This window comes from Copadichromis virginalis, linkage group LG8 (genome assembly GCF_057382275.1).
Source record: "Copadichromis virginalis isolate Kocher_CV1m ecotype Utaka linkage group LG8, C_Virginalis_male_GT1.1, whole genome shotgun sequence".
Classification (NCBI taxonomy): Eukaryota; Metazoa; Chordata; class Actinopteri; order Cichliformes; family Cichlidae; genus Copadichromis; species Copadichromis virginalis.
This window is the reverse complement of record NC_140625.1, coordinates 11,968,779-11,983,850: the sequence shown is the minus strand read 5'-3', so window position 1 is coordinate 11,983,850 and position 15,072 is coordinate 11,968,779. Positions and strand designations below refer to the sequence as shown.

The window sequence follows — 15,072 nt, the reverse complement described above, 5'->3', positions numbered from 1 at the left end:
ACTGACAGTAATGTGACCCAGGCCGGAACCACCTACTCAACAGCCGATTGTTGCTCATCATCCATGTGATTGAAACGCATGGTTATGATTTCAAGCCTTTACGGCGCTTATCTCTGAATCTCACTGACCAGAAGTAACAGCCTTCCATCCTTTCTCCCCAATGTCACTCGACTCCTGTTTTCAGAACTAACTTCATACTGTGAGAGGACGAGCAGATATGGACGGGTAAGTTGAACATCCACCACATTAACATCATGAACTGACACGTTTTCAAACTTTCATACGCGTGCTTCCAGAAAACACATCGTGTGGATGTTGATGCTTCCCATACTGGTTCTCCTGGGTGGAACAGAGACTACAGAGTCTTTGATAGATTTGAGTATGTCATCCATTTTCTATCTGTCTCTCTTTTACTGTTCATTCTTCTTGACTCCGCAACTAAATACAGCTTCTCTTTTGACCAGAAAATATTGAAGGGAAGCTTGTTTTCTATCAAATGGAGGGAAATGCCACCTACGTGAGAGACAGAGGTGAACTGGCGTCAGATGTTCCCACAGAGACTATGTTTGAACTCTTTGATCCCCAAAAGAATTTCAGCTCAGCAAAGTTCACCTATACTTGGGACTTAGGGAACGGGTATGATTTCTTACATTTTTAAATATAGATTAAAAAAAATGTTAGAGATGATTTTCTTTGTCTCATATTCTTTTTTGATCTTTGATACAGACAAGTGATTAACGGCACTGAGCCGGTTGTTCGCTATTATTACCCAGAATCAGGAAACTACACAATGTGGTTGAAAGTGGGAGCAAATGTGACCAAATATTCACCTCCGGTGACCAAAGTCTACTCCACAGAGGTTCAAGTGCTTGGTTTGTGGCTTTGAATTCATATATGCATTAATATATTCCTGTATAAATTATTTTCAGTCATTTTCAATAGGAAAAAGCAGTCTGCTGTAGGCTCAACATTTCTGGAAAATTTAATTTGAACTGTGACGTGATGACCTGATGTAACTATCAGGATTCATAAGAAAGCAGATTTGGTAGCAATTCTAAGTTAAGGTGGTTTCAAAGTAGTACTTCTTAAACTTGAGGGAGGGAGTTCATGGTGCAGACGGGGCGTAGAGTAAAATTAAGTTGAATTAATGTGATTTATGTAGGGAAAAATTTCCAAAATGCTATCATCTTGATTTTGTGGTCTTTGTGTGGGGAAACTAGAACACTTCTGTAAAGTTTTCCCAATAAAGAACGAAATGACTAATAGCTAAAACTTATTTGTAGATGCCATCAAGAACATCGAGCTGAAGGGGCCATCAGAATATGAGGTGTCACAGGACGCCAGTCTGATTTTTCATGTTGATGGAAGGTGAGCTGCATTTACCAGGAACATTGCTATATATTAGATCAATGCAAGTTTAAAATAGCGTGACCCTGAATAGTGCCCTTTCTTTTGCATTCAGCTTTTTATTTAATATTAATTTTGTTATTGTATTATAAAGAAAAGCTCCTCAACCCTGTGTTTGTGTGTGATTTTAGTCCTCCCTTATGGGTTTGCTGGCGTTTTCTCCCCAACTGCATGCCGGACGTGACAGAGGGCTGCACGCTGACCATGTTGTATGACAACATGTTGAAACTGAACCTCACCTTCGCCTCTGCTGGCTACCACTGTCTGGACATCAGTGTCCGGAACGAAATCAGTAAGCTGCAGACCTCCTTCAGCCTCTACGTCAGGAGAAACAGTGAGTATCCACCCACAACACCAGCAGAAATACCTGCAGACATGTTGCTTTCTGTGACATTAAAGCAGAGGACATAGGGAAGAAGAGAAAGAAAAGACATAAACTGATGTGGCAGCGAAATGCTTTTAGGGCAGAGGATCGTTTAGGGGAAACCTTGTTACAAAATGTGTTGGATAACGTAAAAAAATACACTGTCATGATATCAGAAAACACAGCTGAAACTCACATGGGAAAAGTGTACGTTCAGTGCTCCCTGCCAGACTTGCTCTGCTGGATTTAATCATTGTTTTTTAACTCGAGCAGTAAACTTTTCACACCCTAACCAAAACCAGAACCTAATCAAAGCCTAACCAAAGCACAGCTGAAAAATACAAAAGAATAAAGAAAGAACAGAAATAAAAGTTAAGAAAGCCGGAAAACTTTGGAAAGCTGGCCCCATTCATCAACATAAGACTGTATCTTCCTAATAGCTTCATTAGTACTACAGAGTACCGAGGAGTCGGGAGATGAATTTATTGGGAAAGTTAGCGGAACCAAGCTACTTGATCATAAATGACACAGAGGAGCTCACGATTCAGCAGCATATTCAGTTTTGAGTGCTGAGAATGGATTCTGCTTAATGACTTCTAAATGCACCTAACAGGAAGCCAACTGACTGCTGCTATAGGTAAACCTGAAGGGCCAACCTGGGAAAAAAGGGGACATCCAAGGTGTTCAGGCCAGCTTTACTAATCTAAAACAAGGGAGGCAGGTTGAAATTTCACATATGATCAAACCTTAAGACTCCCTAATTACTCCCATAACATTTACAATCTGTTTATGCCGCATGACAAATCACTTCACCCTGTGTAGAAAACCATATTTTTACTGTTCAAAAAGTACAACATGGAACACAAAATGCAAAAGCTGCATTTTCCTCTCTTTGTGGCAGCCTGTAGTAAGAGGTTTCATTTTCACTTATTAACTCAGAGTTAATTAAAAAGGTTACCGGATAACTAAAGGAATGGGAGACATAACTGAAACAAAAGCACAGCAAATATTTGATATCTTGTCTGTTTTCTTTTCTGAATGAACTGTCAGAAATGCCAAATATCATCAGTCCCCCGCACCCCCTAAATTTGCAAATTTACTCAATCTACTTTTTACTGTTTTACTTTTTATACATCAATAAAAAGGTTGGGGTGCTGTGTGAAATGTACATAAAAACATAATGCAAAGATTTTTAAATCACATATTCCATTCACACTCTAACATACGGATGTTTAAACTGAGAAAACGCTCAATGTTAAGAAAGATATGAGGTGATATTTAACGTTGGCCATCTTCAACACTGTGTAGAGTTCCGTCTTCTTTTAACAACAGTCTGTAAACATCTGGGAATTGATGAGAGCAGCTGCTGGAGCTTTGGGAGAGGAACATTGCTCCATTCTTGCATTGGATTCTAGCTGCTCAACAGTCCTCTACTCTGTTGCATTCTTTATTTCATTATGTGCCAAATGTTTTTAACCAGTGAAAAGTCTTGACTGCAGACAGGCCATTCAGCACCTGTGCTCTTCTACTACAAAGCCATGCTACTGTAAGAGATGCAGTGAGGGTTTAGCACAGTGTTGTTGAATAAGAAACGCCTTCTCCAAAAAAGACACCTTCTGGATGGATCATATGTTACATACCTTTCAGCACTGATGGTGCCTTTCCAGATGTGCAGCTAACAATTCCATAGGCACTATTGCAGCTCCATCAGAGATGCAGGCTTGAGTGCTGATAACAGGCCAGAAGGTCTCTTTCCTTTTCAGTCCAGAGAACGTGAAATCCATGTTTTACAAAAACAGCTGTCAACTTTGATTTGTATGATGGGCGACACACTGTTGCCTCGCTGTTGCAGTTTGGGACCTTTTGAGTGTGGAGTACGCCTGTTCTCCCTGTGTTTGTCTGGGTTCTGTCCAGGTATTCCAGCTTCCCCCCAGAATACAAAGTTATGCTTCAGTTTAGGCTTACTGATGATTTTAAACTGATCATAGGCATGAATGTGAGTGTGAATGTATGTTTGCCTCTCTTTGTTAGCCAATTAGTCTGTGACAGAGGGGCAACCTGTGTTGGGATGTACCCTGCCTTCTGCCCCATGACAGCTGGGATTGGCTCCAGCCACCTACAACCCTGAATCAGAGAAGTGAAAGAAAATGGATTTGTCTTATAACGGAGCACTTTTTCACTTTGCTTCAGTTCATGTTAAATGGCTCAGAGAAGATGGCAGCGTTTCTTGATTTGACTTAATTTTTACATATGTCGTCTTCATGCATGATAGAGCTTCCTCAGCCCGTCCAATGATCCTGCCTAAAGACAAGATCTGCATTATGCATAGATTTCTCCGGATTCTCACTATCCTTTAAAGATATTGATGATTCAAAATGTTCACAATTTTACATTGAGGAACGTTCCACAATTTCTTGATGCAGTTTTGGCTTACTGGTGAACCGCTATCAACCTAATTAGTTGCAAAATGTTCTTCCAGCGGTTTCTTTTATTACCACTTATTTTTCCATCCGTTTACTGTTCCGGAACTAACTTTTTTGAGATGCTCTGCTGCGATCAAATTCAAAATAAACCAGTACTTTTAATGAGTTTTATTATGAATAATGTGTGGGTTTATGAGATTTTCAAATCACTGCATTCTATTTTTATTCACATTTTATCCAGCATTGCAACTTTTAACATTTACTAATAAAAATCCTTAAAGCATTTTTGCCTTTTTTTTCTTTTTTTTTTTACCATTGCTCCTTTAGCTCATAGAAATTGCACAGAAACTGCACTTTAAATGCGTCATAGCTGGTCCAAACGTTTCAGGTTGTAAACACATTGATAAGCATATTTGGACAATGTTTGTAAATTTCAGATGAATACTTTCACATGCTTTACCTTACTGTGAATTTTGAACTGATGTTCATGTCAATTATTTTCCCTTTTAATGCATTTTTCAATGCAATGTTGGTCTCGAAATTTCTATTAGAAAGATTTTTTAGTAGCCTAAAGTGAACTGCCTGCAGACATCACATGCAAAACCATTTGCAATGTTAATGCTGCTTATTGGTCGTCAGCATCAGAACATATACACTCACACATGCTACTGAACACAATGAAACAAAACTAGACCAGCACCTTTTTTGAAACTGGAGTTGTAAGATGAATTAGCAAGTTTAAGGCCATTTGCAAAGTTCTCTTGGCTCTAAATATGAACTATTTTTGTATTAGTCATCGTGTACCTTCTGCTTTAATAAAGTTTGACTCAATCACAATAAATCTAAATAAACACAGCAAAATCTTTTGAAACAAAGGTCAGCTGTGCTGTGTCATGAGGTGTTTCATGTGCTGTTTAGCTGTGTTAGTTCCACAGACACAGATGAAAGAGTGAAAATGGAGGAATCCAAGCGTATCAGAGTAGGCGGGTCCGAACATGTCTGCTGTCCTCAATCGATTCGTTGTTGTGATTTTACTAAAGTTTCTATTGAGCCAAAATTAGCGTCTGCTTCCTACTTACTCAGAAACACAGATTTTCTGGGACAAATTTGGAACTTTTGACTCAGTTTTAGAGTGTGTTGTGCTACTTAACACACAACAGAGTGCCTCACTTTCTTCTATCATTATACCAAACAGGGTCATAAAGCCAGTAAGAAAATTGTACGCTTGCTAAAACCACCATATTCATTTACAACACAGCATCCTAGCTACAGTGTGTAGCATGGAGAGTAGAGACTCATAGAATAAGTATATGAGATATATTTGTTTCATTTGCTTATAATTGTTTTTACTGCATCTTTAACAACAGACCCACACTCTGTCTGCTTCTTTCTTCCTTAATTATAGATGGTGCTCAAATTTTCTTCATCCTGTCATGTGCTGCCATTCTTGTGGCAACATTCTCCTTCATCGCAGTCATCGCCTGTCACCCTCATCTTCACAGCAAACTTAAGGTACACATGTTTGTGGTTCATTAACCACATATTAACAAGATAAAGGCACAATGCAAAACCTTCAAAAACCTTAAGGGCCATATTAGTAAATGATTATAAAATTGTGTACTTCATCAATACTGTGTATCCCACTGGTTAGAGTTTAAGCAAATAGCCTGTTATCCTAGTTTTCAGTAGCTCAATGAGTGCCAGTGATTGCAGTTAATTGCTGTGTATGACCACAAGGAGGCTGCCTATTTCCAGAAATAAATCACACTTGAACAACAACAAACTATAAACCACATAAGCTCAGATATTTGAACCTACTTAACTGTGACACTGCATTTTTATCTAAAAGCAACTTTGAAGCTGGCTGATGTTTTTCTGATAAATGTCATTTTGCAGATTGCTGCTTCCAGTAATGCCGTATTTCTGAAGAACCAAGAATCTGATGGTCAAAGCTTAATTCTTTTAAAGCTCTCCAACATTGAGAAAGCAGAGAAAGAGCCACTCCTGTTGCAATATGGGACTCAAGGCCGCTCTTAACCAGCACACTGCTTCTCTTTCTGCCCTCTTATTGTGGCTGCATACACATGTGTTTGGCAAAGAAAAATCTAAAACTACTAATAACTGTGACCCTGCATATCTTGCATGTGTGATTATAGATATATTTTGCTAATATGTGCATGATCAAGTAGCTTGATATTGTATTTTGAAAAAAGAAGAAGAAATAAAGTGCCTGTATGTATTTAGAACTATCCTCTAAGCTGGGTTAATTGGTGGTTTCACCGCAAATGTTCAGTAGGCTAATAGGTCAAACACTGCGTTTGTCATAAAATAATGATGGCGATCAACTGATGAGTCACAGAACTCAGGTTGACATTCAAATAAACTCATAAAAAATTAACAGCTCAAGCGCAGGTCATGTTTAAACAATGAGTGTTAATGATCATGCTGTGAATGGATTGGACCACTCATTTATTCCATGTTTTTAATTGATGTATGAATCGAGGCCTTGCGTCGGTGTTACTTTCTAGAAAAACAATTAAATATTTGTTTTGGCCTTTATCTTGCACTCCTAAACGCTGAGGCACAGCTGCACAAGATATATTTTTTTGCAGAGAGCTAATACTCGACTCTGTCCTATCATGCATGATGCTCAGGTTCACAATTCAAATGAGCATATTTATCTGAACAACTTCTACTTTGAACTTTACAGAAAGTACATGTGAAGCTCTTTATCTTTTATAAACCTTGTGTTTTGTATCAGTTATATTGACACAATACAATGTACTATGAATGAATGTTACATTGAAATTTGGGTCATGTCATGAACATGAACTGAATTTCAATAAGGTTGTGGTAGGTAACATGTTTTTGGTGTCACTGGACAGGAAATCAACCTGTTCATCCATTTTCTTTCATCTAACCAATTCAAGAGTTTCTATCACAGCTGTCTTAGGGCAATAGGCAGGCAACACCCTGGACAGGTTGCTAATCTGTCAGCTGCTGCAGTGCTAACACAAAACACATCACTCACGGTCACACCTATGGTCAATTGAGAATCACCAATTAACCTAATGCCATATGTGTCTTTGTACTGTGGGAGAAAGCTAGAGAGAAACTGTCACGGCTGGCGAGGCAGGCCGTGTGGAGGTGAGGTAAGGACCCAAATGCAGGCACTGACGTAGATGCAGAGATTGAGCTTTATTTTGTGAGGTGAACACAATACAGGAGGAACGGAGAAGGGCATACAGATAAACCTAAACTGAGAAAACTAACAAAACTGACCTGAAACTATCATACGGCAGAAACACAGGGAGTCTCGAGGAGACAACGCAGACGGAGCAGCAACAAGCAGGAGAAAACACAGGGCTTATATACACACAGGGGCAATCCGGGAATGGGATACAGGAGGTGACAGGCTGACGAGACAAGGACCTTCAAAATAAAACAGGAAATACAACAGGTATGCACAGACACGAGAATTAACACAAGACATGGCAACAGGGAGGGAGCACAAAGACGCGGGACCAGACAGGCAGAGAGACAGAACAAAAGGAGCTCGAAATACAAAACAGAAACTAAACCTGAGAACAAGAAATTCCTAACAAGAATGAACCTAAAACATAAGATAATAATCAAAACCAAAACCACTGAGTCCACAGACAGACCATGAGAGTAACCATGTAAACACGGCGAGAAAATGCTAACTCTATACAAAAACACATTTTTTCATACTCTTGAGTTGGTCTTCAAGAATCATTCTCTAGGTTTCTTGAAGGACATTCAAAGCCAGGTCAACACCTGAATCACATGATTAGTTCGTTACCAGGCCTCTGGAGAACTTCAGGACATGTTGAGGAGCTAATTTAGCCATTTAAATCAGCTGTGTTGGTTCAAGGACACATCTAAAACCTGCAGGGACACCGGCCCTCGAGGCCTGGAGTTGCCCACCCCTGTTCAAAGCCCTTCTTTAGCTGTTGGGTGCCTTTTGTTCAGTTCTGTCAAGATGATCCCAGGCTGCTTCAATAATGTTGAGGTCCGGGCTCTGGACTCTGTGCTTCCAACCCATCTTACAGATGGCTGTAGACACTCACTGTTGTACAGCTCTCTGACGTCCTGCATATATATTAATGACAATTTGATCTGTTTCCTTTCTGTATGAATGACTTCTTTACAGCCTTCCAAATGTATCTCTGGGTCCTCTTTTAGGTCTTTGCTCAGTTTTTGTCATATTTTTAAGGACATAGCATTTAGTTCTTGATTTACTTCTTCCTTTGTCTTCCACTTATTTGCTTTACCTAGATTTTTAAAATGAGAAAACTGGACAAGTGAAGAACTGCTGCAAAGAAAAGTGGGCCAAACTTCCTAACAATGTGAGAAAGTCATACAGAAAACCATTACTTCATTAGCTTGTACCAGTGAACCATGTGGTGAGGTGTACTTAGTTTAACACACACAGTGCTATTTTATTAAATAAATACCTAATATAATACGTCACATCTTATTCATCTGTCTTTAAGCAGTTGTAGAACCTGGTATGGACCAGATTTGTCACAGCCGAGCAGGCCGGTGTGTTTGAGGTGTGGACAAAAATGCAGACACGGGAGACAAACGAAGTGTAACAAAAAAAAACAAGGCAAGGCAAACTGGAGAAAAACTAATCTGGAAACCTAAACTGAGAAAAACTAAAACATGAAAACTGTGACATGAACAGGGCCTGAACTGGAACATGAAAAACTCTATCAGGGCATGAGGACAGAAGGGTAATGAGGGAAGTGGAAACACCTGAGGAGACACAGCTGACACAAATGATCATGACGCCACAGGGAAAAGTAAAACCCTAACACACTAAACATGGAACCACCAGGCCTTTCAAAATAAAACAGGAAGCATGGAGAGACGAAGAGGTAATAACACAAGCTTGACAACATGAAACACACAGACAAGAAACATGACAGACTGGGTAGACATGAAGCACAGGGAGATGCAAGCATGGGCATAACTAAACGTTAAACAAAGAGGAGAAGACTAAATAATAGCACAAGAACAAGAACTAGCATTTTTACAATAACGTAAGAAAATCCAAAATAAACTCAAGACACTGGGTCACGGACCCGAACCCTGACAGATTGTTTTTGAGTGTGTACTAATGTGCTATATTTTAGAATAAAAAGAGGGTGTACTTTGTTTTTCATATGGCTCTAGACTCAATCGCCTCCTCTGGTTTTGTTTTTAGGCTTAGCTCACGAGGCTTGAGACAAGTTCTTTCAAGCCAGATCTAGTGAGCATAGCAAAAACTTGTTTAAAAAGCAGAGTAGTGATACGGCATGGTTAGGCAACAAAAGACCTTCACCTGGAAAGGCAGGGTTTGAGTCCTGTGTAAAACCAGAATGCAGGTTTGTTTGTTTTCTCTTCATTACTGATTAAGCCATTACCCAGTTGTTGTTGAGAAATCAATGCCACAAATATGAATGTGGTGTCATCAGCAGTTACTGAGGTAATGACTGACCAGTCCTCCACAGAGCCATATTACCTTCTTTTAATAAAACTTTATCATAACCAAAACAAATCAAAATTATTTAAATTCAACTTTGTGATAGAAACACAAAAATATAAAGCAATATTGTTTCTAATTACTGCAAAATGAAGCATCAGCCTGAGATGAAAGAAAGGATAGATTCAAATTCAGTAGAAAAACAGGAAGAGTTGTAAAAGTTAACCTTACATAAAGTCTTTGAATCTTTTCTAACTCCTCTAGCATCAGTCACGTTATTTTTATTCAGTTTTTTACCTTGATGGTGTTTAATGATAGTGTGTTCTCTGTTAGAGACGTCAGCATTATTAATTGTGAGTGTTTTGATGAATGCTGGTTGTCAAAGACACTGCGGGGAGATGCAGATGCTAAGATGAATATCAGGCTGACCTTGAGCTAAAAAAAAGTTAACGTCTGCAGCTGTTCGCATTTTTTAAGAGAAAAATCTGTCATTAAATTTCAGCTCTGTTATATTCACTCATATCTACTGAAACCAACGTTTGAGGTTTGGATGTGGTAATGTAAACATATGAACATATATGTAATATACATACAGTATGGATCATATCACTGATGTAAAAAAACTTTAATGACTTAATTAGACATGTGGGACTTGCTTTTTGTTTGTTTTTGCTTCTTTTCTTCTCTTTTCAAATTTCAAACTTTGATTCTTTTTTCATCACCATCTTTTTGTAACTTCAAGGTCTGTGTTTTAGCTGCTAGAGTGACCAAAGAGTGAATTGCTAAGTTATAAACTAACACGACGAAGCTTGATTGGCAAGGTGCCATAACTGATATGGATGCATGCACAGATGCAGGCATGGTAAAATACAAAGAAACCAACAGAAAGCAACAAAAAATAAAATAAAATTAAAGCTGCAAGCAGCGTTACGAGGGCCCTCGCACCCTGGCGTGTCGAGCCACGCCCAACACCTAAAACCAGCACCTCCGATCTGATGTCACATTGATGGAATTCATGCATTTAACCACCAGCTAACATTTCATCTCATTCAATCATGATTATAGTCGTCCCACTAGGTGGCGCTCTAACTATTACCGACAAATGGCATAACAAACATTTCCGAGCTCGAGTCTCATCACACCTGCGACGTTTGGGAGAGATTGGATATTGTGTTTTTGAGTGACAGCAGATTACTGCTTTTTGGCGAGTGATTCAAACTCTAAGTGCCGCCATGACCACCCCGTTTCCCTGAACGTAAAAAGCTTCGCAATTTAACATCACAAAGGTCTTTAGATTCCACAAACTTCAGATCGGTCCAATCTGATGAAATCCCTTGGAGGAGTTCGTCAAAGTATGAAGCCTGAAAAGAGGGGAAAATGTCGCCAAAATTACACATTAATTTTAAAATGGCTGACTTCCTGTTGGATTTGGGATATTGCTCCAAGAGACTTTTTTGTACATCTTGATATCTCCTATAAGCCTACCAGGTTTCAGATTCATACATAAAACACAGAGCTGGGGCTGTGGTTTTGAAATTTTGTAGGGGGCGCTGTGGAGCAATTTCGCGCTATTCAATGAAAATGATCACATGACAACAAAGCCTTCATCCATTTGGGGGTGTGTGCCAAATTTCAAGCCTCTATAAACTTTCCAAGCCCCTCAAAAGCCACTTCATCTTTCATGTTGAACAGCGTTGCCACCAGGGTGCGCCGTTCAGTGTAAAGTCACAATTTTTGCACTGAAGCATCACGAGGGACTGATGGTGATATTCACCGCTTTTGAGGTGGCCACGATGAACCTGTGAAAATCAGTACAACAAAATTAAAGCCATGACATTTCCTGTGGCCACTAGGTGGCGCTGTCCGTATTTCCGACAATGGGCACGTCAATCTGTTCAGGGCGGGTCTGACATCATGCCTGTAAAGTCTGGTACTGATCAGACTGGATTTCATTGAGTTATACTAATTTCTTTCTTCATGGCGTGACATCAAAGTTCGCCATGCTGCTGGGGTCACACCCTTTTGCGAAAAGTCACAGTTTTCACTGTAACCCAAGACCAACTCCTTAAGGCTTTCCTGGAGAAATTTGAGGCTGCAGGTGTCACCCATCACTATACTGTACCCCAAAGTGTAAAACATGACATTTCCTGTTCCCACTAGGTGGCGCTGTCCCTGGTGTCAAATATGGCAGTTGAAATATGTTCAGGGGTGGAGCCTTGTCATATGTGTTCACTTTGGTCAAGGTCAGAAAATGTATGACAAAATGAGAGGCAATAAGATTTTCATGGCGAGTCATCGAAATTCGCCATGGCGCCACGGCCTCATAGTATTGTGAAAACTCAAAAGCTCCGCAATTTAACATGGCACAAGGGTGTAGTTGACACTGTCCAAATTTGAAGGTTATGAAATGAAACCCCAAGGAGGAGTTCGCAAAAGTTCGAGGCATGGAAATGGCAAAATTAGAGCCAAAATGTCACCTTCTCTTCCAAATGGCGGACTTCCTGTTGGGTTTGCGTCAATGGGCCCACAGACTTTTTTGTTCGTCTTGGCATGATACACATGTGTGCCAAATTTCATACATGTAGCTCAAACGATGTGGTCGTAGGGCTGCATTTAACAAGGCATAGGTGGCGCTGTAGAGCCATTTCCCAGTGCTCATATGTAAAACCATTAAAATACAAAATTTTTCACCAGACCTGGCATGTGTGCAAAATTTCATGAGTTTTTGAGCATGTTTAGGCCCTCAAAAAGGCCCTTGTTTGGGGTGAATAATAATAATAATAATAATTAAAGCTGCAAGCAGCGTTATGAGGGCCCTCGCACCCCCGGCGCGTCGAGCCACGCCCAACACCTAAAACCAGCACGTCCGATCGATGTCACATTGATGGAATTCATGCATTTAACCACCAGCTAACATTTCAACTCATTCATTCATGATTAGCTAGTCGTTCCACTAGGTGGCACTCTAACCATTATGTACAAATGGCATAACAAACATTTCCGAACTCGAGTCTCATTATGCCTGCGACCTTTGGGTGAGATTGGACATTGTGTTTTTGAGTAACAGCAGATTACTGCGTTTTGGCGAGTGATTGAGAGTCTACGTGCCGCCATAACCACCCCGTTTCCCTGAACGTAAAAAGCTTCGCAATTTAACAACACAAAGGTCTTTGGATTCCACACACTGAAGAATAGTGCAATATGATGAAATCCCTTGGAGGAGTTCGTCAAAGAACGATGCCTGAAAAGAGGGGAAAATGTTGCCAAAATTGCACATTAATTTTAAAATGGCTGACTTCCTGTGTGATTTGGGATATTGCTCCAAGAGACTTTTTTGTACATCTTGATATCTCCTATAAGCTTACCAGGTTTCAGACTCATACATAAAACACAGAGCAGGGGCTGTGATTTTGAAATTTTGTAGGGGGCGCTGTGGAGCCATTTTGGGATATTCAATGAAAATGATCACATAACAACAAAGCCTTAACCACATTGGAGGTGTGCGCCAAATTTCAAGACTTTTTAAACTTTCCAAGCCCCTCAAAAGCCACTTCATCTTTCATGGTGAACTGCGTTGCCACCAGGGTGCGGCGTTCAGTTTAAAGTCACAATTTTTGCACTGAAGCATCACAAGGGACTGATGGTGATATTCACCGCTTTTGAGGTGGCCACGATGAACCTGTGAAAATCAGTACAACAAAATTAAAGCCATGACATTTCCTGTTCCCACTAGGTGGCGCTGTCCGTATTCCCGACAATGGGCACATCAATCTGTTCAGGGCGGGTCTGACTTCATGCCTGTAAAGTCTGGTACTGATCAGACTGGATTTCATGGAGTTATACTAATTTGTTTCTTCATGGCGTGACATCAAAGTTCGCCATGCTGCTGGGGTCACACCCTTTTGCGAAAAGTCACAGTTTTCACTGTAACCCAAGACCAACTCCTTAAGGGTTTTCTGGAGAAATTTGAGGCTGCAGATGTCACCCATCACTATACTGTACCCCAAAGTGTAAAACATGACATTTCCTGTTCCCACTAGGTGGCGCTGTCCTTCATGTCAAATATGGCAGTTGAAATATGTTTAGGGGTGGAGCCTTATCATATGTGTTCACTTTGGTCAAGGTCAGAAAATGTATGACAAAATGAGAGGCAATAAGATTTTCATGGCGAGTCATCGAAATTCGCCATGGCGCCACGGCCTCATAGTATTGTGAAAACTCAAAAGCTCCGCAATTTAACATGGCACAAGGGTGTAGTTGACACTGTCCAAATTTGAAGGTTATGAAATGAAACCCCAAGGAGGAGTTCGTTAAAGTTCGAGGCATGGAAATGGCAAAATTAGAGCCAAAATGTCACCTTCTCTTCCAAATGGCGGACTTCCTGTTGGGTTTGCGTCAATGGGCCCACAGACTTTTTTGTTCGTCTTGGCATGATACACATGTGTGCCAAATTTCATACATGTAGCTCAAACCATGTGGTCGTAGGGCTGCATTTAACAAGGCATAGGTGGCGCTCTAGAGCCATTTCCCAGTGCTCATATGTAAAACCATTAAAATACAAAATTTTTCACCAGACCTGGCATGTGTGCAAAATTTCATGAGTTTTTGAGCATGTTTAGGCCCTCAAAAAGGCCCTTGTTTGGGGTGAATAATAATAATAATAATAATAATAATAATAATTAAAGCTGCAAGCAGCGTTATGAGGGCCCTCGCACCCCCGGCACGTCGAGCCACTGCCAACACCTCAAACCGGCACGTCCGATGTGATGTCACATTGATGGATTTCATGCTTTTAATCACCAGCTAACATTTCATCTTATTCAACCAGGATTATAGTCATGCCACTAGGTGGCGCTCTAACCATTATTGACAAATAGCATAACAAACATTTCCAAGCTCGAGTCTCATCACACCTGCGACCTTTGGGAGAGATTGGACATTGTGTTTTTTAGTGACAGCAGATTACTGCTTTTTGCGAGTGATTGAAACTCTACGTGCCGCCATGACCACCCCGTTTCCCTGAACGGAAAAAGCTTCGCAATTTAACATCACAAAGGTCTTTAGATTCTACACACTGAAGAATGCTTCAATATGATGAAATCCCTTGGAGGAGTTCGTCAAAGTATGAGGCCTGAAAAGGGGGGAAAATGTCATCAAAATTACACATTAATTTTAAAATGGCTGACTTCCTGTTGGATTTGGGATATTGCTCCAAGAGACTTTTTTGTACATCTTGATATCTTACACAAGCTTACCAAGTGTCAGACTCATAGATGAAACACAGAGCAGGGGCTGATGTTTTGAAATATTGTAGGGGGCGCTGTGGAGCCATTTTGCGCTATTCAAGGAAAATGGTTACATAACAACAATGCCTTCATCCATTTGGA

General features: G+C 40.2%; 1 protein-coding gene across 1 annotated transcript; it reads left to right on the top strand.

Annotated features, from left to right (window-relative positions):
* Positions 1 to 183: 183 nt before the first annotated feature.
* Positions 184 to 6,418, top strand: tmem130 (transmembrane protein 130). Its single transcript, XM_085467209.1, has 8 exons — positions 184 to 225; positions 297 to 379; positions 465 to 636; positions 727 to 872; positions 1,284 to 1,368; positions 1,539 to 1,741; positions 5,600 to 5,706; positions 6,091 to 6,418. Exons 1-8 carry the CDS (start codon positions 218 to 220, stop codon positions 6,229 to 6,231), a joined length of 945 nt encoding a protein of 314 aa, XP_085323335.1. The 5' UTR covers positions 184 to 217; the 3' UTR covers positions 6,232 to 6,418.
* Positions 6,419 to 15,072: the final 8,654 nt, after the last annotated feature.